At 46.9% G+C, this 22,637-nt stretch overlaps 1 protein-coding gene across 1 annotated transcript in view; it reads left to right on the top strand.

Moving 5' to 3' along the window:
- Positions 1-18,229, top strand: part of LOC142839674 (aldehyde oxidase 2) — a 71,194-nt gene extending 52,965 nt beyond the window's left edge. The window contains exons 32-36 of the mRNA XM_075955901.1: positions 1,801-1,866; positions 1,984-2,172; positions 6,714-6,881; positions 16,012-16,086; positions 18,176-18,229. Coding sequence (XP_075812016.1) covers positions 1,801-1,866; positions 1,984-2,172; positions 6,714-6,881; positions 16,012-16,065 — 477 coding nt within the window. The 3' untranslated portion in view covers positions 16,066-16,086; positions 18,176-18,229. The remainder of the gene's footprint in view (positions 1-1,800; positions 1,867-1,983; positions 2,173-6,713; positions 6,882-16,011; positions 16,087-18,175) is intronic.
- The last annotated feature ends 4,408 nt before the right edge of the window (positions 18,230-22,637 follow it).

The following is a 22,637-nucleotide window of genomic DNA, read 5'->3' as shown; positions in this document are numbered from 1 at the left end:
TATAACTAAAGGTCCAGAAATTTCAGTGTGATGTTAAGCTCTCAAGAACAGTCTATTCTTTGACAAGACAAAACTTCTTCCATTAACCAACAAGAAACCCCGAGACACTAAATTGCCAGCCCACTGTGGTCAGTTCTGTGAGGTGCCGTCCTCTGGGGATGTACGGAGCTGGTAAACACAGGTTTTCAAATGCTGAGTGGCCGTCTTCTTCCCTTGTCCCATACCCACAGCAGAAACTACAGCAAGTGTCAGGGTAAATGTACCGTGAGGAGGGCTGAGGCGTCTCCAGCCTCCTTTCCTGCCCAGGCTGAGAAGGAAGGCTGGGCCTGAGAGACCAGGGTTCGAGCCAGGAGACAATTACCAACTAGGAGATGGTGAGAAACACCTGTGATCCCAGCATTGCGCAACTGAGGCCAGAAGACCACAAGTTCAAGACCAGCCTCAGTTTCAAAAACAATGAAGAGAAGGGCTGGGTATATAGTCCAGCTGAGAGGATATTCACTTAGCACGAACGAAGCCTTGGACTGCGTGCTAATCCCAGTACCGCGTAAAACTAGGTGTGTTGGTCCGTGACTGTAATCGTGGCCCTGTAAAGGGACAGGCAGAAGGATCTGAAGAGGCCATTTACAGCTAGGCTCTGGGCCAGCTTGCGTTATGTGAGACCCTGTTCAAAGGAAGTGAGGGAGAATGGAAAGACTGAAGGGAGGGAGACAAAGAGGGAGGGAGGGACTTCCAATCCAGAGACTAGAAAGGAAGAAGCCCAGATATTAAACCGAAACAAAGAAAGTTGTTATCAGAATAAATACTTAGGGATGGTAAGCAAAGGAAAGCCCAGCGGTATTCCTGAGATAGCCCAAGGATACTTCGAAGCTTCTGAGGCCCCCAACAATTGTTTGTGTGCACACGCACACACGCGTGTGCACGCACACATACACACAGTGCCAAAACAGACAGGCCAGGCAGCTTCACTGTCTCTCGGAGAAGGAAGCAGACCCACAAAGACTGAGAGTCAGAACTGGCCTCAGCACCTACCTTGGCCCCTTCTAAAATCTTGCCCCTAAACTTATACACACAATGTACTAGATGATTTTCTCAGTAAAATGCTGCCCACGTCCAACCCTTTCAAGGACTAGATATGCTCATGAATTCTACTAGAGCAATGAAGTCAGGTAGAGCAGAGTGGCCAAGCAGGCTCAATGATTTACCGGGTGATTCACTCACACACGCCAACATGCCCTGGACTTTGGAGTCGCTTAGCAGGAGCCAAAACAATACATGCAGACCTTCCAGGTCATTGCCAGGCCTGGCAACCACATGTGAAGTTTGCCGCTTCTAACGCCGATAAGGCTCAGGGCAATGATTCTGGACTAGCAAGAAGCTCATTGGAATTTCCTTTTTGTTTGTTTGTTTGTTTATTGAAATGGAGTTTACATGTTTGCCATAGCACACACGTGGAGGTTAGAAGATAACTTTCAGAATTCAGGTCTCTCCTTCTGCCACATGGGTCCAGGGATTGAACTCAAGGTCACCAATTGGGACAGCAAATGCCTTTCTGCTCCGAGCTAACCTAAAGACAGTATTTGTGTGTGTGTGTGTGTGTGTGTGTGTGTGTGTGTGTGAGAGAGAGAGAGAGAGAGAGAGAGAGAGAGAGAGAGAGAGAGAGAGAGATACTAGGGATCAAGCCTCAGGCCTTGTACATACTAAACAAACACGCCAGTACTGAACTATATCCTTCGCCCCTTAAAATAGTTTAATTTTAATTCAAGTTTTTTATAAAGAGGTAATTTCTGTTTGGCTCAGAAAATCAGAACGGACATTGTCATGGATGCCTGTTGCAGCCTGAATCCAGCCATTGATGTCGGGCAGGTAGGTGCTGGCCCACCTGGGAGGAAACCCCTTCCTAAGAGTGGTTAAAGGGGAAATAAGGAGCTTCTCACAAGGATACGTTGCCACCAGACTAAAATTCGCCGTTCTCCCCTTTAGATAGAAGGCGCATTTATTCAGGGAATGGGTCTTTATACCACGGAAGAGCTCCACTATTCTCCAGAAGGCGTCTTGTACTCTCGGAGCCCGGAGGAGTACAAAATTCCGAGTGTCACTGATGTCCCTCAGCAATTCAACGTGTCCTTGTTGCCCAACTCTGAGACGCCGCTAACCATCTACTCGTCTAAGGTGAGCACATCACTTTAGGTTACCTCCACGCTGCAGCAGCCCAGGGAACGTGGCCAGCAGAGGCCGCCAGACAAAACAAAAACTGGAGGCACGTGGTTATCTGGATCAGGACCCTTGGAGACCAGTCACCTAGAAAAAACTGAGGTCCAAGAAAGAGAAATGAGTCTCCTGGAGCAAGCCTAGGCTCAGGTTTCATTAATACCTTCTCTCCTTGAAATATAAATTGCATACACAGACACACACACATATATATATTTACATATATATATATATATATGACCTTGCACTTCTTGGGAGAATAACATTTTTATTTAAAAACTTTATCTAGTTATTTTTCTTTTCTTTCTTCCTTCCTTCCTTTCTTTTTCTTTTCTTTTCTTTTTTTTTTGTTTTGGGTTTGGGGGGGTCTTTTTGTTTATTCGAGACAGGGTTTCTCTGTGTAGTCCTGGTTGTCTTGGAACTCACTGGTTGTCTTGGAACTCACTTTTAGACCAGGCTGGCCTTTAACTCAGAGATCCACCTGCCTCTGCCTCCCAAGTGCTGGAATTAAAGGCGTGCGCTACTCCTACCCAGATGTCTATTTCTTTCTTGAGTTTTTGAGATGGATTATAGGAGACCAGAATGACCTCAAACTCACTGCATAGGCAAGGATAACCTTGAACTCTTGATCCCCCAAACTCCACCTCCCAAGAGATGACCAGTGTGGGCCACCATGCTCAATTCTCATCTCAGAACGAGAATATAATATTGTGATCTTGAGGAAAGATTCCAGCTCCAACAGTAAAGCCCTTGCCTTAATAACACAAGAACATGGATTCTATCCCCAGAACCCACCTAAAAATTATGGGTGTGGTGGTATACTCTTATAACCCCAGTGCTGGGAAGACAGAGACAAGACAACTTTTGGTGCTCTCTGGTCAGTTGGTCTAGCCTAACTGGTGAGTTCCAGACCAGTGAGAGGTTCAACCTCAAAGGAGGTCAAGAGCATTTACAAGAATGGTAACTTGGGGATATCTTCTGTGAAAAGCCAGAGGTTGGCACAGGACACACAAAGACCAAGTTCCCATCACAGAGGGGATTCATTTGCCCCAGAAGGACAGAGAGCAGGGAATAAGAGACAGGAGACAGAGGGCAGGGAATAAGAGACAGGAGACAGAGGGCAGGGAATAAGAGACAGGAGACAGTAGGCAGGGAATAAGAGACAGGAGACAGAGAGCAGGGAATAAGAGACAGGAGACAGAGGGCAGGGAATAAGAGACAGGAGACAGAGGGCAGGGAATAAGAGACAGGAGACAGAGGGCCGGGAGTAAGAGACAGGAGACAGTAGGCAGGGAATAAGAGACAGGAGACAGAGGGCAGGGAATAAGAGACAGGAGACAGAGGGCAGGGAATAAGAGACAGGAGACAGAGGGCAGGGAATAAGAGACAGGAGACAGAGGGCAGGGAATAAGAGACAGGAGACAGAGGGCCGGGAGTAAGAGACAGGAGACAGTAGGCAGGGAATAAGAGACAGGAGACAGAGGGCAGGGAATAAGAGACAGGAGACAGAGGGCAGGGAATAAGAGACAGGAGACAGAGGGCAGGGAATAAGAGACAGGAGACAGAGGGCAGGGAATAAGAGACAGGAGACAGAAGGCAGGGAATAAGAGACAGGAGACAGAGGGCAGGGAGTAAGAGACAGGAGACAGAGGGCAGGGAATAAGAGACAGGAGACAGGGGATGAGGGAGAAGGGAAGAGAACAAGTGTTGTGGGATATTTGTTCACTGTGTTGCTTGATTTAATTTTTAAAAAGCTATATTGATTTGTTTAATAAAAGGTAGAATAGCCAATAACTAGGCAGGAGGTGGAGGTGGGGCTCCTGGGAAGAGAGAGGAAGTAGGAAAGGATGATCAAGGCTTGCAAGAGACACGAGGGACATGCAGAACATAGATTAAAACATAATATGTGTTAATTTAAGTTACAAGAGCTGGTTGAGACAAGCCTAGGCTAAAGTCAAGCTTGCATAATTAATAATAACGAGTCTCCGTGTCATTACTTGTGAGCTGGAGGCCCAAAGAAAAAGTCTGACTACAAACAAGAGGGTAGGATATTTGCCCAGAGGACGAAGGAAGGATTGTCTCTAGAAAAAAGGAGACAGATGTGGCCCACAGGCAAAGGGCATTTTATAAAGGGAAAATGGAACCCCACGTTAGGATGGGTTGGCGTGTTTTGATTGGCCACGTTAATTAGGGTTGACAAAGGGGGCTTTCTGAACTTTGCATGGCTGCACTCTGCTAACTAGACGTGTGCACACGCACCCACACACATACACCCTTAAAAGGGGTGGGTGGAGGAAGTATGTACTATTGAGCTGGGTGTGGTGGCTTAAACCAGTTATCCCAGCAGAGGGTAGGTTAAGGTCCCCTCGGGTTATATAGAGAGGTCCAGACCAGCACAAGGTAGCCCTGTCTCAACAAAGAAACAAAACCAAAAGAATGGATGAGATTGAAGACATGATACCATAGAAACTTTAGACCTCAGGGACCTGAACATACTGTTCCTACCCCGGACCACCCTCCTTCTTTACTCTTAGCTAAACTGCCCACCTCTGAGGGACCTGGGGGTCCTCAGTCAGATCCAGAAGCAAACCTAGACTTTAGAACAGCCAGTCCCAACTGTGGTGAGAACGTCCTACCCCTCCCGGAGACAGACAGGCTCATGCAGGGGGAGACTGATAACGTCTAGATGCTTTTCTGGTCTAAAGGAATCGAAGGATTTCACAGCAAGGCTCGGAGCTGGCTAAACGGCTTTTTCAGCGTGTTAGACAGCCCCCACGCCCAAGAATCATGTGGCTTCCAATGTCAGGCATGTCAGGAAGGGAAGACACCAGCCCACCTTTATTAGTGACTGAAGGGAAGGGACGGAGAATTAAAGTTCAGCTTTGTTTGTGTCGCCCTGCGCAGATCACAAGCGAGGTGTGAGACATGATGTCGTCCTTAAAATCTTCTTTGGGAAGCTTCTAGGTAGGAGTTGTTACCCAACTCCAGACAAATGGCTAACTGGGGTGCTTATTTATGATTTAATATTTAACAGGTGGACCTGGCTGCCAGGTTCCCCCAGCACCCCTCAGCCCCTACATGCTAAGGTATATGGTTGGCATATACCACCCCCTAAACTTCTCCAGCCCAGGGTCTGGGGTGCCCTTCCTCCAGCTGCTTTTCCTATACAATCCAATCATTTTGGTTACCTGGCCTTTTGGTCTTCCCTTTACCCTCCAGGTCCCCTGGTCTTCTGACCCTGCCTTTTCCCCTCCCCCTTCTCCTTACAGGGTCCAGCTCAGTCTGGTCACGTTCGCTCTGGACTCTCCTTTATCTACAACAAACCTTCTCCTCCACCACACCTAGGAGCAGGCACGGCCTTACTTTGTAATTTCCTCTTGCTCATTCAGGAGTAAATTGATTTTCTTTTTGGAAACAAGAAAAACAACTGTAGGCCGGGCGGGGGTGGCGCACGCCTTTAATCCCAGCACTCGGGAGGCAGAGGCAGGCGGATCTCTGTGAGTTCGAGACCAGCCTGGTCTACAAGAGCTAGTTCCAGGACAGGCTCCAAACCCACAGAGAAACCCTGTTCCCTGCCGCCTAGGCATCTCCTCTGGATTCGTGAGGCCATCACAGATCCAGAGGGAGGAGCATGGACAGGGCCTTCAGACTCTTGCTGGGCTGGAAGGCATCTGCAGGGGCGGGAGCCAAAGAGGCTCCAGAGAACAACTTCAGGTCGAGAGTTCCCAGGCAGGGCATGAGGATCATGAACTCAATGCCTGCCTAGGCTCCAGAGCAAGATTCCTCCGGAAAAAAACAAGGACCAAGAGGGGCGTGGTCATATATTCCTATAACGTTAACACTCATGAAGTAAAGGGAGAAAGGTATTTGGATTGGATGTTCATAACCAGCTTGGTCCACTCCATAGCACACTTCACAGCCTGAGTTCCATAGCAATGCCCTTGTCTCAGGAACCAAACTTAACCTGGGAATCAGGATGAGTTCTTTCCTCTGCTCATCAAGTTGGCGAGTTCAAACCATCGACTGTTCTAATCAGGGTGCCCTTCTCTTACCACACAGAAACACACGTACACCTTGTGTGCGCACATGCATGTAAACACACATGCATTCCTTTCCCTTAGAACAAATACTTAACTCAGAGAGAATTAAAGATCCAGAAAATTCAGGGTTTTTTTTTTTTTTAAAAAAAAAAGAACTCTAGGAGCTTCACTTGCTTGGCAAGCTGAACGATAAACCTTTGAGATGTTTGAGAAATTAATTATAGGAAACTGTATGCCGGGGAATGAGTACGAATGCTGAACAATGCTGTCCCCGAAGTAGCTTGTCGTCCGCTAGAGAAACCTTTAAAACAAACGTGTTGCAACAACAGGTGCTTTCTGTGAGTTCCACCTGGTCTACAGAGTGGGTTTGGGGCCAGTCAGAGCCACAGAGTGAGACCCTGCCCGAAAACAAACAAACAAAAATCAAAATCAATAAAAACAGACAAATGTGTTTTCTTGCAGGGCCTGGGGGAGTCTGGGATGTTCCTGGGGTCATCTGTGTTCTTCGCCATTGCCGATGCGGTGGCTGCGGCGCGAAGAGAACGAGACCTCGAGGAGGACTTCACAGTGCAGAGCCCAGCAACGCCGGAGCGGGTGCGCATGGCCTGTGCGGATCGGTTCACAGACATGGTAGGCTGGCGTTCCGTCCCCACAAGCTCAGTTCTGCTTCCTGATCCTTTGGCTTCTTGCATAAATCGTGACCTCGCCTGTGTCTAGTTGATCGAGCTATACAGTGCTCAGTAAGTAATTCACGCAATCGAGCATGGTTGCGCATTTGTCATCTCAGCAGCTGAGGCAGGAGAATCGCCACCAGGGGTTCAGTCATTCATCCCACTCTCCTGAAAGCATCTACAATCGTAGTCATCCGCCTCCGACCCCAGTGTCTCCTCTGTGGGCAGAGGCAGGGACCTGACCCCGCCACCGACGCCCGTGACGTGGCCACTGCAAGCTCGCCTTGTCTCTTACCCCAAAGCTTGGGCACATGCGACCTTCAAAGCAGTATTCTCGGTCCCATTTTACAAGAATCAGGTTCCTTTTTCTGGAACGGAAGCAGAGCAAGGAAACTAAACACACATAATAAAGAACTCTTCAGAAACTGCCCTGCTTGCTGAGGGTCCTGTTCTCCCGGCTTCTGACAGCCTGGCTCCTGGAAAATGGGCTCCTGCATCTCCACAGATCTAGACCGTTTTTAGCACCCTGGTTGCTCGGCAAAGCCTACAGTGGGGAGAAGTCAAGCATTTAGATTACTCACTACTCAGGAAAAGGTGGCTAGGCTCTGAGGCACAACTTTCTGCCAGGTCTGCGGATTCCTTGTTGAGACCTTGTCAAAATGTCCTCGTGGACACCAGTTGTTGCGCATGTAAGAGTAGTCTCACGCAGCCTAGTCTGACCTCACATTTGCTGTGGAGTCCAGGGTAGCATGGGACTCCTGATCCTCCTGCCTCTACCTTCCAAGTGCTGGAATTACAGGCCTGTGCCACCATGCTGCGCTGTTGGCCACAGTTGAAATATGGATGCTGATCTAAAACTGGGGGTGTAATTCCACAATAGCATCTGTCTTTGTCTAGCATACGCAAAGCCTTGGGCTTAGTCCCCAGCACAGAAAGAAGAGGGGAAAAAAAGTCAAGGGGGCATATAATGATCCACATCAACACACAATGTTATAACCAGCCCTAAAATAAATAATTTTTGTTTTCACTCAGAAGGTATGGACAGGAGGATTGTTTCAAGTTCAAGCCCAGCCTAGTGTACAGAGTGAGTTCCAGGCTAGCCAGAGCTACACAGCAAGACCCTGTATCAAAAAAGGAAAGAAGAGAAAAATGAAGGCTGGGGTGGCTCGGAGGCTAACAGTGCATTTCTAAGAAGCTGCATCAGGCAGCTCACGACCCCCGTAATGCCAGGTCCGAGAGACACCACACTTCCTCCTGGTTTCTGTGGGCACCTGCACTCATGCACATAGAACATACATACTAGAGGGGTTCTTACTTACCCTTTGAATTCTGAAATAAGAAAAATACAGCTTGTTCTGATGACTAAGAGCGTGAGAAGGTCGGTGTACTAGAATACAGGCCGTCCTCGTTTGGTTACTTCTTCCTCGCCGTTAGAGAAACAACAGCTTACACCTGAATCTTTTTCTAAAACAGAAATGATGGTTAAAACACTCAGTACTTTCCCCTTGGAATTAAATGAAATAATACACGTAAAAATACCGTGTAAATACAAGTTGCTCCATAAACACTAGAGTTAAGTTCTCCCCTAAATACCCGTAACCGTTAATGACCTTCTAAACATGCCTCTCCTAGGAGGCTGAAATAATACCTCCACATTTTAAACCAAGCTGACCTGCTGAGGCCAGAACAAACAGTAATTTACAAAAAAAAAAAGCCACATTTTCATGGGTAAACTAGACATTTTGTTACCAAAACACAACAAAAATCCCATTGAGTAAGCTTTTATGGCATACATAGTTTCATTTTTCAGGGCTTTTGCTTGTGTTTTGCTTTGCCACTTGCTTATTTTGCGTGTGCAGGGCAGGAGTCAGGAAAATGTGCTAGAAGTCGGGCTTCCTTCACCACTTGGGTACCAGGGATCCAACTTGGGGCACAGGCCTTGGCTGAGTGAACCTTCATCCAATAAGCCTTCCCCCCAGCCCTACACAGAACTTTACTTGTTTGAGCATTTGGGTTTGGGGGCCTCTCTTGGAATTAACCTCTGATGAAAAACAGCATCAGTGATTCTGTTCTGAGCAGTTCTGAGTGACCTGGCCCAACAGGAGCCATTATCTCTCTGGGGATGGAAGAAAGAAAAATGTGTTTTGTGTAATCATTTACAATTCCACAAGAAAAAAAATCCCTTAGGTATATAAAATGAAAGAGACAAAGTTTCAAATTAGTACGTCTTAGAAACAAGATTTAAAACAAAAATCTTTAAAAGTTTTAACATGAGTTTTTTAATTAACGTTCTCCCCCTCCGTGTGAGTGTACACACATACACATGCACACACGCACACACACACACACTCTCTCATGCCATGTCGATTGTGTGGCGGCCGGAGGACAACTCTCAGGAGGGGAATCTCTCTCTCTGTAGGTCCCAGGGACTGACCTGCTAAACCATCTTGCCAGCTTTAACTAAAGATTTAAAAAAGAAAAGTTGTTAAAATTTTCAGACAGACAGAAAGGATTTCATACCCTTATAAATTAGAGGAAGAAAATTTCTAGCTTGAGGAATTTGGAGATAAGATAGATTCAAAAACAAGCCTGGTTGTAGCGGCGCACACCTTTATTATCAATGCTTGGGAGGCAGAGGCAGGGGGATCTCTGTGAGTTTGAGGCCAGCCTCGTCTACAGAGAGAGTTCCAGGACAGGACAGGCCCCCAAAGTTACAGAAAAACCAAAGAAAAAGAAAGAAAGAAAGAAAGAAAGAAAGAAAGAAAGAAAGAAAGAAAAGACAGAAAGAAAGAAGGAAGGAAGGAAAGAAGGAAGGAAGGAAGGAAGGAAGGAAGGAAGGAAGGAAGGAAGAAAAAAAGAAAAACTTGGGAACCTCGGGGCAGAGGTGGCTCAGTCTTTAACCCCCAGCACTTGGGAGGCAGAGGCAGGCGGCTCTCTATGGGTTCCAGGATAGCCTGGTCTACAGAGCCAGTTCTAGGACAGCCAAGGCTACATAGAAAAATCCTGTCTCGAAAACAAAACAAAACAAAACAAAAACAACAACAACAACAACAAACAAACTTGGGACTTATTATCAATAGAGGATAATAATTAAATAGCTACAACGTTGTGACCTGTAAGAGGGTTCTGGGTGAGGGGTGGTGGGCTTGCCCAGACTTACAAAGCCCTAAACTCCATCCCCAGCATCAGGGAGAAGGAAAGATAAAAAGAAAGGAAGAAAAGATGAGCTCTATGGGGTGGCGACGTGGAAACACAAGAAAGGTCAGTTAACAAGTTGTTTCCATTTCCAGGAAGCTAAAATCAACAGCCCAGCCTAGAGACAAGTTTGCAAACAGGGCTTTAGTTCATGCCACGTTCTGAAGAGCAGCCTTGGCCTTGCTGACTCATGGAGGAGCCGCCCAAGCACCCCCGACCAGGGAAGTCTTTTCCTTAGATTAGTTCTCCATTCCAAACAGCCAGGCTGGAGGAGCCATGCTGCTGTGTGAGAGACTGGCCTCCATTCTGAAGGCTCACTCTTCACCTGCAAACCCTGGGGGGCTCTCCAGGCACCGAGTCCCCTTCCTCTTCAATACGTTCTCTCTCGCCATCCCCGTATCTCATGTTCTCTGCCTGCTTTTCTCTCACGATGCCCAGACTCAGTAACAGTAAACGGGTCGCCTGCTTAGTTCACTAAAGGGAGCCCCCTCCTCGCGGATGGCAGAGGAGAGGCGGGTGAGAACATGACGTCCTCCACAATCCCCATCTACCTATGCCAGTGGCCCAGGGTGGAGGGTGCTGGGCCCTCAGGCTGTACCCAGCTCAGACTCCCCTGCACTAGAGGAGTTGGCACTGCCAGTCCTGCAGGACTGCATTCCATTTCCTGGGGCGTATGTACCGCAACAAGTAGAAACATGCAGCCTCCCGTGTGTTCTGCTACAATCTTAGCCACAGACAATCAGCAGGGCCTTAATCTCAGTCATATGGATTCTTTGAGCCAGGAAAACAAAACAGACTGCATGACTCTGTACAGACTTCTCAGGGTAGAGCCTCCCCTGTACTGAAGCTACTCTCCTGAGACATGAATGGACTCATGTATGCACACAGGCTCATGTGTGCACTCAGATGCATGTATGCATAGACTCATGTGTGCACTCAGATGCATGTATGCACACAGACTCATGTATGCACAGACTCATGTATGCACAGAATCATGTGTGCACAGACTCATGTGTGCACAGACTCATGTATGCACACAGACTCATGTATGCACAGACTCATGTATACACACAGATTCATGTATGCACACAGACTCATGTATGCACACAGACTCATGTATGCACAGACTCATGTATGCACAGAATCATGTGTGCACAGACTCATGTGTGCACAGACTCATGTATGCACAGAATCATGTGTGCACAGACTCATGTGTGCACAGACTCATGTATGCACAGACTCATGCATGCACACAGACTCATCTATGTACACAATTCATGTATGCACAGACTCATACATGTACACAGACTCATGTATGCACAGACTCATGTATGCACACAGACTCATCTATGTACACAATTCATGTATGCACACAGAATCATGTATGCGCAGACTCATATGCATGCACACAGACTCGTGCATGTACAGACTCATGTATGCACACAGACTCATGTATGCACACAGACTCATGCATTTACAGACTCATGTATGCACACAGATTCATGTATGCACAGGTTCATGTATGCACACAGACTTATTCCTCACCACATTCTTCTCCCACCCCTTATGCAGTCTTGGAAGAGGTTGGGCATGTAGCTTGTAAAACTGGTTCTGCTTTAATCACGGATATCCAGGATGCAGGGACTGGCTTTGTTCCCTGCAGTGCCTGGTGACAGAAGACAGCTTCTGAATTCTTTTAAGGAACCGTCTCCCCCAGCATTGTTCTGGTGGTCACGGCGGCAATGGTGCGGCGTGTTTCTGCAGTGCCGGCAATGGGCTGCAGGTCTTCATGCGTGTTCAGTGTGCTTTCTCCATCTGGCTGGCATCCAACCCTCTAATACTGTCATAGAATGGATTTTTTTCTCAATCTAAAAGCTGTCCTGCTGGCAGGAGAATCAGAAGGTTAAGGTCATCCTCAGCCATAAGAGTTGGAGGCAAGTCTGGGCTTGACCCTGTCTCAGAGAAAAAAGGAAAGTGCCCTGCCCTGAGATAGACATCTAAAGAGCCGCTGATTGGTCCACACGGGAGGCAGAGGCTGCATGCGGAGTGCAGAGGTTCTTGTTAGTTCTTGCTGGCCTTGATCTTACTGAAATGACCTTGAAATTGCTGTCTGGATGGGGCAGCTGTCCTAACTCAGAAAGTTCACTCGTCCTCCTGAGCTCTGCTGATCGTCTCCCCCACAGCTTACGTCAGCATCAGCATCACGTGTGAAATAAAGCCATTCCGTGGGGAAAGTCACGTGAGGGGCTGGTGAGATGGCTTGGCCTGTATGTCTGTGTGTCCTGTGTGCTTGTATGTCCACCTCTAGCAAAGGGCTTTGCTCTCTCTTTTATTGAACAGCCCAGAAAGCGTCATTTGGGGGGAAGAATGGAAGATCTTTTACAGACACCTCTAACTGAGTTTTCACAAGACATTAAGTCATTGACCCCAGAGGACCCCAACTGACCAAATAAGAAACATCGTTATTTATCAACGCGTTCTGTTCAACGTTTATGGTGGCTAGGCCCTTTAGAAAATCGTTTTCGACGTCTGTACCTGCTGCTTTCGGCACAGAACACGCAGGCATTGTTCTGAGTCAGGAGCATGGAAGAGTACGTGATTTAAGATTACAGCATTAGCTTAGAGTGTAAAAGTCGACTACATGGGAAATCCAAGGCAAGGTTAATTGTTACGTTGTTCTCTGAGAAGTGGGTGAAACAAACAGGCTGAGTCCACAATAAGGTCTTCAATCAGGTGTCTTCAAGAAGTATTATTAACTCTGGGTGTGAGTTCCTGCAAATCATCCCAGTCTCTTAGAACTTAAGAAATATTTTTTACCATAATGCATGGCCACAGGAATATATTAAGGATGCGCTAATATACTATAGGTACTTGCCCTATTACATGTAATTCTACATACAACTTACCTATGTATTAAACGTCTCGCCAACATCTTAAATCTCCACCCAGAGCGCTGAGCTGCAGTAGTATAGTGCACTGTAGATCACCTTGGGATGTCAGGAGTGCCTCTGTAGCTGCACAAGTGGGTAGATTTACTGCAGCCTGGGTCTGTGTGGGTCCAGCCTTCCTCTTGGCTGCTTTGTTTCTCTCGCATGCTAATTTGGCATCCTTCACACATCACACAAGGCCTTTCAGACCTCGCTGTCTATCAGATTCTCTTGCCTCACTTCCATGTGCAGATTTATTTCCACGTTTATGTATGGATGTGCATGCTTGTAGTGACCATCCTTTACCCCCCCCCCCGCCCAGCCGTCTCATTAGTCCAAGTGAGCGACACAGGCAAGCAATGACTCTCATAGCTGACCTTGTTCCAGAAATATCGGGTGGGGTGTGCTGAAGACTTAGGAGTTCTCTCCAAGAAACCGCAAGGACAAAACGTTTCTTTAGAATAAGTGGGTTTGGATAGCCCAGACCTGCTGAGCTGATCCCTCACACAACGATGGTGATGATGAGTCCTGGGCTACAATGTCCATGAACTTAATTGACAGCAACTAGCAAAGGTGCTAGACCATTAAACAAAAGGGACTGACCCCGGACGGCAACTAAGAGGTGGACTTGAAGTATGTGTGAACTTGGCCTTGACTTCTATAGTGAAGGTGTTGCTTTGAGCAGAGTTATCAAGAGCTAGTCAAGTCCAGAGACTAGAAGAGGAGAGTGTGGCTCCAGGCAGGAGGCAAAGGAGAGTTATCAGCCATGATCAACATGGGGCAATTTAAGTCCCAGACTAAGAAAGGAAGCACTCTCAGCCGAAGAAGCTAGGGAACAGGTTAGACCACAGACAAGAGGAGGAGGGTAGGGAGTAGGTTAGACCCCAGATACGGGGATGAGGGTAGGGAACAGGTTAGACCCCAGATACGGGGATGAGGGTAGGGAACAGGTTAGACCCCAGACAAGAGGAGGAGGGTAGGGAACAGGTTAGACCCCAGTTATGGGGAGGAGGGTAAGGAACAGGTTAGACCCCAGACAAGGGGAGGAGGGTAGGGAACAGGTTAGACCCCAGACAAGGGGAGGAGGGTAGGGAGTAGGTTAGACCCCAGACAAGGGGAGGAGGGTAGGGAACAGGTTAGACCCCAGACAAGGGGAGGAGGGTAGGGAACAGGTTAGACCTTAGACAAGGGGAGGAGGGTAGGGAACAGGTTAGACCCCAGTTATGGGGAGGAGAGTAGGGAACAGGGTAGACCCCAGACAAGAGGAGGAGGGTACACTGACTACTGATCTCCACCCTAGAACAAGAAGGCAGCCTAGAAGGTTGGAGAAAGTAAAAAACTGTTTTGTTGATGCTGTTGTTGCTGTTGTTGTTGTTGTTATTAGATTGATTCTGGTTTAAAATTTTTTTAATTAATTTTTTTTTTAATTCCTGGGTGTGGGTGGAAGTCAGAGGACACCTCAAAGGAACCGGCTCTTCCGCCACGCGCCTAGGGTTCAAATTCAGGTTCTCAAGCTTGGCAGCAAGCCATCTTGCCAGGTGCTCATTATAAGTCCCAGCTGGCCAGGAACTCACCATGTAGACGAGGCTGGCTTCGAACTTGTGATGACCCTCTTGCTTCTGCCTCCCAAGTGTTGGATCCAACTGGGAATTGAGTTTTGAAAATTGAGTACTTACCAGAAGAGTGGATCTACCTCAGACTAGACTGAGGACCTTTGTCTAGTGTCTAGCCCAGCTCAGGCACAAAGTTAGAGCTTGTATACACATCCTGAAAGATTCAATTGCAGCAATCTTTCTTTCTTTCTTTCCTTCCTTCCTTCCTTTCTTTTCCTGAGACAAGGTTTCTCTGTGTAGCCCTGACTGTCCTAGAACTCCCTCTATAGACCAGTCTGGCCTCAAATTCACAGAGATCTGCCTGCCTCTGCCTCCCCAGTGTTGGGATTAAAGGTATGCACCACCACCAGGCCTATTTTTTTTGTTTGTTATTTGCAGTTCTAAGATTAAAGCCAAAGACCTTACCTATGAGCTACATTCCCAACATGAATAGAAAAATAAAATGCTTTTGGAAATCTTTACAGCTTTCCATTACTTGGATAAATCTTTATTTTTAACACCTTTGTAGGTCGGGAATATAGGTCAGAGAGAGAGCGCACGCTTAGGCTGCATGAACCTTTGATCGCCAGTGCCGGAAATTTAAAACAATGTAAAATGGACAATAAGGCCAGCCTCCCACAAAAGTGTGAGCACAGGAGAGGAACGAATGTGTTTGCAGCCTGAGGTCAAAGCTAAGAGGATGAATACTCAGGGGAGACAGATACCAAGGGTGCAAATCAGGGAACCTGTGGCACCACGACAGTAAAGAGAGCTTGAGGTTCACTCTACGAGCACACACCACCCAAATGTGCCTAAAGCTGTAGACATGGCTGCCGCCATTACAGTGGGAAAGAGTGTCCTCGCTGTCTTCTCATGTCTCCTCCCGGCATATAGTCCAAGGATTTGTTCCTGGGGAGGAAGGAAGGCAGGGACGTGTCCTGTTACTTAGTTATTATTTGAAAGGAATGCCAGGGTCCAGTTCCTCAGGAACCAGAAAAACCCTGCTTCTCTTATGAGAAGTTTTTTGAAACCCTAAGATTTGATATAGCCAGGTATGGTGATGCTTGCCTTTAATCCCTTTAATCCTTTAATCTACACTCAGGATGCAGAGGCAGGTGGATCTCTGTAGGTTCCAGGCCAACCTGATCTATACAGAGTTCCAGGACAGCACATAGTGAGAAAGAAAGAAAGAAAGAAAGAAAGAAAGAAAGAAAGAAAGAAAGAAAGAAAGAGAGGGAGGAAGGAAGGAAGGGAGAGAGAGAGAGAGAAAGAAGAAAGAAAGATTTGATATAATTTCTCTGATCAAATATTATAATAGCATATGCATCCTAGTATACGTGTTACATTTTGGTCTTTTATTTCTTTTCTTCCTTAGATCCCAAGAGATGACCCGAAGACATTTAAACCTTGGTCTATACCTATAGCTTAAGCTGCCTTTGTTTCCTAAGAGGTAAGATCATTAAACTAAATGATAATCCCTCAAGACAGGGGAAGGGGGTTTTCAAATTATGTTCCACAGCACCCTGGACCTATGCAATGCTTAATCAAATCGCTGTATCTCTGCCGACATTTTAAGTTGCCACACTGTGCATTCATGGCTTTGAATATGATGAGGCCAGTCAGGAGACTATAGCCAATGCAACAGTTTTTCTTTTTTTTTTAAATCCAGTAAAAAATGAGAATGTAGCAGATCAAGACATTTTAAACATTCTGTTCCTTGATTTGTGTGAGATACTTACAACTTAAATGCAAAACTAAAGCCCAATCTACTGGTTTCTGCCATCCTGACTACCTGCTGCCCTCTAGAAGAGTCACAGACATATTTGGGGATGGGGGGTTCAGCTACTTCAATTCTGTGTTGCTACCTGAAGGCTTTGAAGAGTGGCACTGAATGTTATCATCGTCAGAGAGTCAAACTTTGGGGGCTTAAGGAGATTGCTCCATGGGTAAGATGTTTGCTAGACAAGCATTGAAATCTGAGTTCAAATCCTCAGCACCCATGTAAAAGTAGTGGCATCTCTAAGCTCAACACTGAGAGGCTAAAATGGCAAATTCTATTCAATGAAAGATCCTGGGGGCAGGGAGTGGGGGTGAAAGGGATGGAGAGATGGCTCAGTGGTTTAAGAGCACTTATTGTTCTTTCTTTCTTTTTGAGATAGGGTCTCACTATATATCCATAACCATGCTTGGCCGGAATTCATAGAGATCTGCCTGCCTCTGCCTCCGCCTCCAGAGTGCTGGGGTTAAAGGTGTGCACCACCATCCCAGCTCACTTATTGCATATTACACACATACACACACACACACACACAAACACACACACACACACACGGAAGAGGGAGCGTAGCTCTAAAAGGCCTGATAATGCATGGCTATCATCCTAGTAATTGAGAAGTGAGGCAAAATGACCAGGAGCTAGTTTGCATAGCAAGTTTGAGGATAGCCTGAGCTACGTGAGACCCTGTCTCCAAAAGCAAAAGGGAGAAAAGAGGGAGGGGAAAGGAGTGTGATTTCAGTGGTTAAGAGCGTGTGCTATTATTCCCCCAGAGTCGAATTTCCAGCCCTCAATGCCTGTAACTTCAGCTCCAGGGGATCTGAAGCCTCTGGCCTCCACAGGCACATACATGCACATACAAATGCCCATGCGCAAACATATCATTAAAATCAAACCTTGAAAGAAAGAACTATGTCGTCAGTGAACCGCGTCGTCAACTTTTGCGCAGTCTTGAAAGTTAGGACCATCTGCAGATGGCAAGATGGACGTAGAGAAAAGGCACTGGGGTTTGAGATGTAGCTCAGGGATGAGTGCTTGGTTGGGCAGGAAGTCAAGAGACGCAGGGGGGAGGCAGGAGGGGAGGGCGAAGAGAGAAACAAAACAAAAATAGAACCTCTCATTATTTTACCATTTACAACTATCTTTGTGTTGGGATTTTTTATACTGTGTAATTAAAATATAGCTACGCATTTCATTCGTAGTATCTCTCACCTGTAATTTCAACTCTCTGAATTTCTCAGAGTAGCTCCTGCGTTTGCTTTATAAGCAAATATTAAACACTGGCGGTTTACCTCTCTCTGGGTGTGGCTTGTCATCCCAGCGTGTGAAAGATGGGGGAACAAGAGGACCTGGAGTTCAAGACCAGCATCAGCAACATATTAAGGTCCAAGCCTGCCAGAGCTACACGAGACCCTGTCTCTAAAAACAGAGTTGGCGAGATGACTCAGTTCCGTGAGTTAGGGCCCTGTTACGTGAGTTTGACCCTTAGGACAAACGTGGTCGGAAAGAACAGACTCCATCAGACTGAACCAACAGGTTGTCTTCTCACCTTGAGGCCGGTCGTCAGGCGAGATACCGGTGCCCCCACCACCCAAGCCGTCTCACCAGCTCACCTCCACCACCCTCTTTTGTTTTTTGTAGACTGGGTCTCGTGTAGCCCAGGCTGGCCTTGAACTGCAGCTCCTCTGGCCTCCAAGAATCTTTTCTCTTTAACTTGAGGGAGTTTTTGTGCTCTCAGTAACTATTCTCTTTTCTCCTCTTGTAGATACTTCAGTACTCAAGTGAAAAGAATCCTAACTGGACTCCAGACTGATACTCATATGCTATAGGGTGGGAGGGAAGGGTGAGATAGACACAAAGTTTAAAAGTTTAGAAACTATTCAAACCTAACTGCGGCAGCAAGATGAATCACTTCTTACAAATTAGTTACTTAGTGTCCTCAGCCTAGAGGCCGCCCGCCCGGCAAGCACCTCAACAATTGAAGCATGTTTAATGATTTATCTCTAAAAAGACTGAGTATGTGTTGCTGAAGAAGGACCAAAAAGGAGATCAGGTGTGCAGCAGCCATCTTTGCCGGGAAGACCCTCCCAGCAGATAAACACATGATGAGGTTGGCCGGTGACGTGTTGATGCAGGAGTCACTGAGCCCTGGCAGGGCGTGGTTTCTGCAAGGTTTGGTTTGCTTTTCACCAGGGATCGGCTGTGGGTCTACGTACGTTCATTTAACAGAAACGTAGTGGGATTTTCTTTTCTTTTCTTTTTTTTTTTTTTGGTTTTTTTCGAGACAGGGTTTCTCTGTGGCTTTGGAGCCTGTCCTGGAACTAGCTCTGTAGACCAGGCTGGCCTCGAACTCACAGAGATCCGCCTGCCTCTGCCTCCCGAGTGCTGGGATTAAAGGCGTGCGCCACCACCGCCCGGCTTTGTAGTGGGATTTTCTTGTGTTAGATGATTGTTCAGTACATGAGCATTCCCTTTGGAATTTGAAGGAGAAGAAAAAAGATAGTATATAGCCTTTTGAAAGGAATGTCACAGAGTGTTTTCCTTTTATTTATTTCTGTGGGGTTTTTTTGTTTGTTTTTTTGAGGGAGGGGAGGTGTTTGTTTTGTTCTTTGCTTTTTTTGCTTTTGCTTTTTATGGAAAGCATCTGATCTGACACTAGAGCCCGAGAAATACTGGATGACTTGGTTTCCCATGCACTGACATAGGTAACAGAGTAAACGGATCATAAATGGGAATCAACCTTGACCTGGGGTTTAAGATATTTGGAGATAAAATGTAGGTAGGTGATGGGGGGGGGGGTTGTCTAGTATGTCCTATGTCAGTACTGAGTTTGATCCCCAGCACAACAAAAAACAAAACTAAAAACGATAAATGATAAAATACTCAGAGTCCATGGTCGTCCAATCTGGGTTTTAAGAGCTTTCAAAGGAGGAGAAACAGCATCTAAATTGACCAGAGTTGAGGGGAAGGCTGATAGTCAGGATTCTTAGGTCCCAGTGGGCAGTCCAGAAAGGGGCAGAGAAGGTGAGGTTGAGCTGAGAGCAAGGGGTGCGTGGTGGGTGAGAGGTGCAGGGGCTGGGGAAGGAGGCTTCTGTCGCTTAAGGCCACAGAGACGTTGGCTTGCAGGGACCAGGACACAGCTGTCCACAGGCCCATCTGCTGGCTTTAGCGGGTCCCCTGCCGCAGGAGTCCCAGGGAGAAAGCAAGCAGAAGCTCAGGAGACAGACTGAAGCAGGTCAGAGGCAGGACAAGCTAGGCGCAAGGATAAGAGGGACATTGAGATTTTTGGAGGGCTGAAGTGAAAATTCAGAATTAAGAAAACAAATCTAAGCTTTAAAAAAAAAACAAATACCTTAACTTAAAATCTAATGATAATTTCCAAAAATTGCTTCCTCATTTATATTATTAAAATGGTTATCCATATAGTTGGGTGTTAGTTTTTTTTAAGCTGGTTTCTTGGGGATAAGGGTAGTTAACTGGAAATGTATTTTCTTTGTAATGGGTGAGGACTTCTAAATATTCAAATGAGTAAGATCTTCATACAAATTATTCCTATAAATTGATGTACTAGAAACTGAAGAGTATAAATCTTAATAAAGTGCTTTTTAAAATTATATTTGCTTCAATGCCAACCTGGTCTACATAGTGAGTTCTAGGCCAGTCGGGGCTATTTAGTGAAATTATGTCTCAAAAAATGAAAAAAAATCACATTTGAAGTCCTATACTTGAAACTTGTTCTCTGAATTTATCAGCAGTCTGGGCACAAGCTGAGACACAGCTGTACACAGCAGTCTGAGACATGGGAGACACAGCCGCACACAGCTGCACAGCAACCAGAAAAACAGCTACACACAGCAACCCAAGACACAGCCGCACACAACAGCCAGAGACAAGACCTCAGCTCAGGGGAAATTAGGATTCTTGATTTTTGCTTCAGAAAGCAATTTAGGATGAACAGCATGAATCAGAGTTGGAGTTTATTTTTTTTCATTTATTTTTATGCATGAGTGTTTTGTTTTTCTGTATTTCTGTGTATGGCATGCATGTCTACCACACTTGGGAATCAGAAGGCAGCACTGGATCCCCTGGAAGTGGGGTCACACATGCTGTGAGCCACCAAGTAAGTGGCTCTTGGGAACCGAACCTGGGTCCTCTCAGAACAGCAAGTGCTCTGAGCCACTGGGCAACCTCTCCAGCCCTATCTTTTACTCTTTGCACCATCAGAGATCACTCACCCCAAATACCCACGGAGTACTGTCAAGATCAGAGCACATGGGGGACATTTGCACTTTTGTCTTTCTGAGCCTAGGTTCTTAGAAAGGGTTTTCTCTGTCAAAAGAAAACAGCCTGCTTCCAGCTCCATTCCAGAATAGCAGAAATTAATACTTGATCCATCTTACATAATTGGGCAAACATCACAAAAGATACGGTTTCCAATTTTTACGATGCCAAAAAGTCAAAGAGACTTGGCAGAAATAGTTGGAGACAGAAAATAATGTTCTTCTCACACAACCTCAGAGTCAGCGCCAAACTCTGAATACCAAACAGTAGCTCCCTTTCCTTGCAAGGGTCACCACAACACGGCTCTCCTGTTCTGTTCATTTTTGATATCAGTTTCCAACTAGTTGGCTTTGATCCAAGACATTCTGCACATAGCTGCCTGGATAGCCTTCCTCAACATATATAGTCACCCACACCCATTGCTACTGGGTAAAAGAGGATGTGTGGGGTGACTTTGTCCAAAGGTGCTGTTCCTGTTGTCTGTGTAGTGGTCACCAACACAGATGGCCACCCAAAAAGTGAGTCCTTTTCCCCAAAGAGGAGACAAGGGAAGTCACCCACGTTCCGCCCTTCGTGTTCCACTTAGGCTGTTGGGAAAGGGACAGAGGAAGCTGGCCAGGGACTCAATCCTGACAGTTTGGCTCTCGAGCAAGGTGCACAAGGCTAAAGGGAGTGTCTCAAAGGAGGCCTCACAGTTCCTGCTGATGAGAGACCCTTGCTGCTGTCTGGGAGGCTCCTCGGCTCTCGTGATTTCGTCCCTGCCAGGCTCCTGTGAGCCTGCATTCATTCCCCACAGCTCCCTGCTGTCACCAATGTCCATGTGCTGGGTAGCTTGAACCTTCCTCCCTCCACAGCTGGAGAGGCCAGGAGACTGCCCCCCACGGCCTCTCCCCCTGGACTGTCAGAGAGACCTTAGGTTCCCAGGCAGCGTCTTTCCCAGCCTCTTCCGGTGGCTCCTCGCGCTCCTTGGCATATTCTCTTCTCGAGGTTGCATCACCCGTCTCTGTCCCCATTACCACACAGCCGTCCCAGTGTGTCTTTGTGCAATTTCCCCTCCCCCCTTTCCATAAACACGGCATTCATTGGACTTAAGGCCTGTCCTCATCAGCATGACCTCATCTTGACCATGTCTGCAAAGACCCAGTTTCTGAATAAGGTCACACTCTAAGATTCCAGGTGTTCATTAAGTCTGGGGGTGGGGTGGGACACTTCTATACAATATATAGACCTTGCTGCGGCCAACCAATACAAGGACAAGTGAACCTCTCTTTTGGCGAGTCTTACAGTGTTCCTGCTGATTCAGGGGCTGCGGACTGTCTGCTCATTCTTCACCAGAATGAGATTTACCATGCTTGATTAAGGAAGGCCAATTGAAGTAGTCCACTATGACACACAATGTTGGTTCAGCACACGCCTTTAATCCCAGAACTTGGGAGGCAGAGGTAGGAGGATCCCCGTGAATCAGAGGCCAGCTCAGTCTACATAGTGAGTTCCAGGACAGTTAGGAATGCATAAAGAGACTGTCTCGAAAATAAAACAAAAGTTGGCTCCGGCTTGTGCAGTTCACGTTCCGGCGATCCGGGAGAGCCAAGGAAGATGAAAGGGGAGTGATGGCTGAGAGGAAGAAACCAGGCTCCGGGCAGGGAGTGTGGATTGGCTATGGAGTGCTTGTCAGCACCAAGTAAAACAAGATGTGGGGCCACAGCCTGTAACCCCAGCACCTGGGAGATGGAGGCAGGAAGTTAAGGAGTTCAAGGCTAGCCTTAGCTATATAGTGAGCTTGAGGCAAGGCCGGGCTACTTGAAACCCTACCTCTAAAAGAAAAAGGAAAAGAAGGAAGGAAAGGGAGGGTCCTAGAACACGTCACTATTACCTCTTCTTCACCTAGAAGGCCAGGCACAGACCCCGCTAGGGAGTTCTTACCGGTGCATTTCCCGACAACACTC

The sequence above is a fragment of the Microtus pennsylvanicus genome, chromosome 22 (assembly GCF_037038515.1).
Source record: "Microtus pennsylvanicus isolate mMicPen1 chromosome 22, mMicPen1.hap1, whole genome shotgun sequence".
NCBI classification, from domain to species: Eukaryota; Metazoa; Chordata; class Mammalia; order Rodentia; family Cricetidae; genus Microtus; species Microtus pennsylvanicus.
Note: the sequence above shows the minus strand (reverse complement) of the source record. Positions and strands in the feature narration are given on the sequence as shown.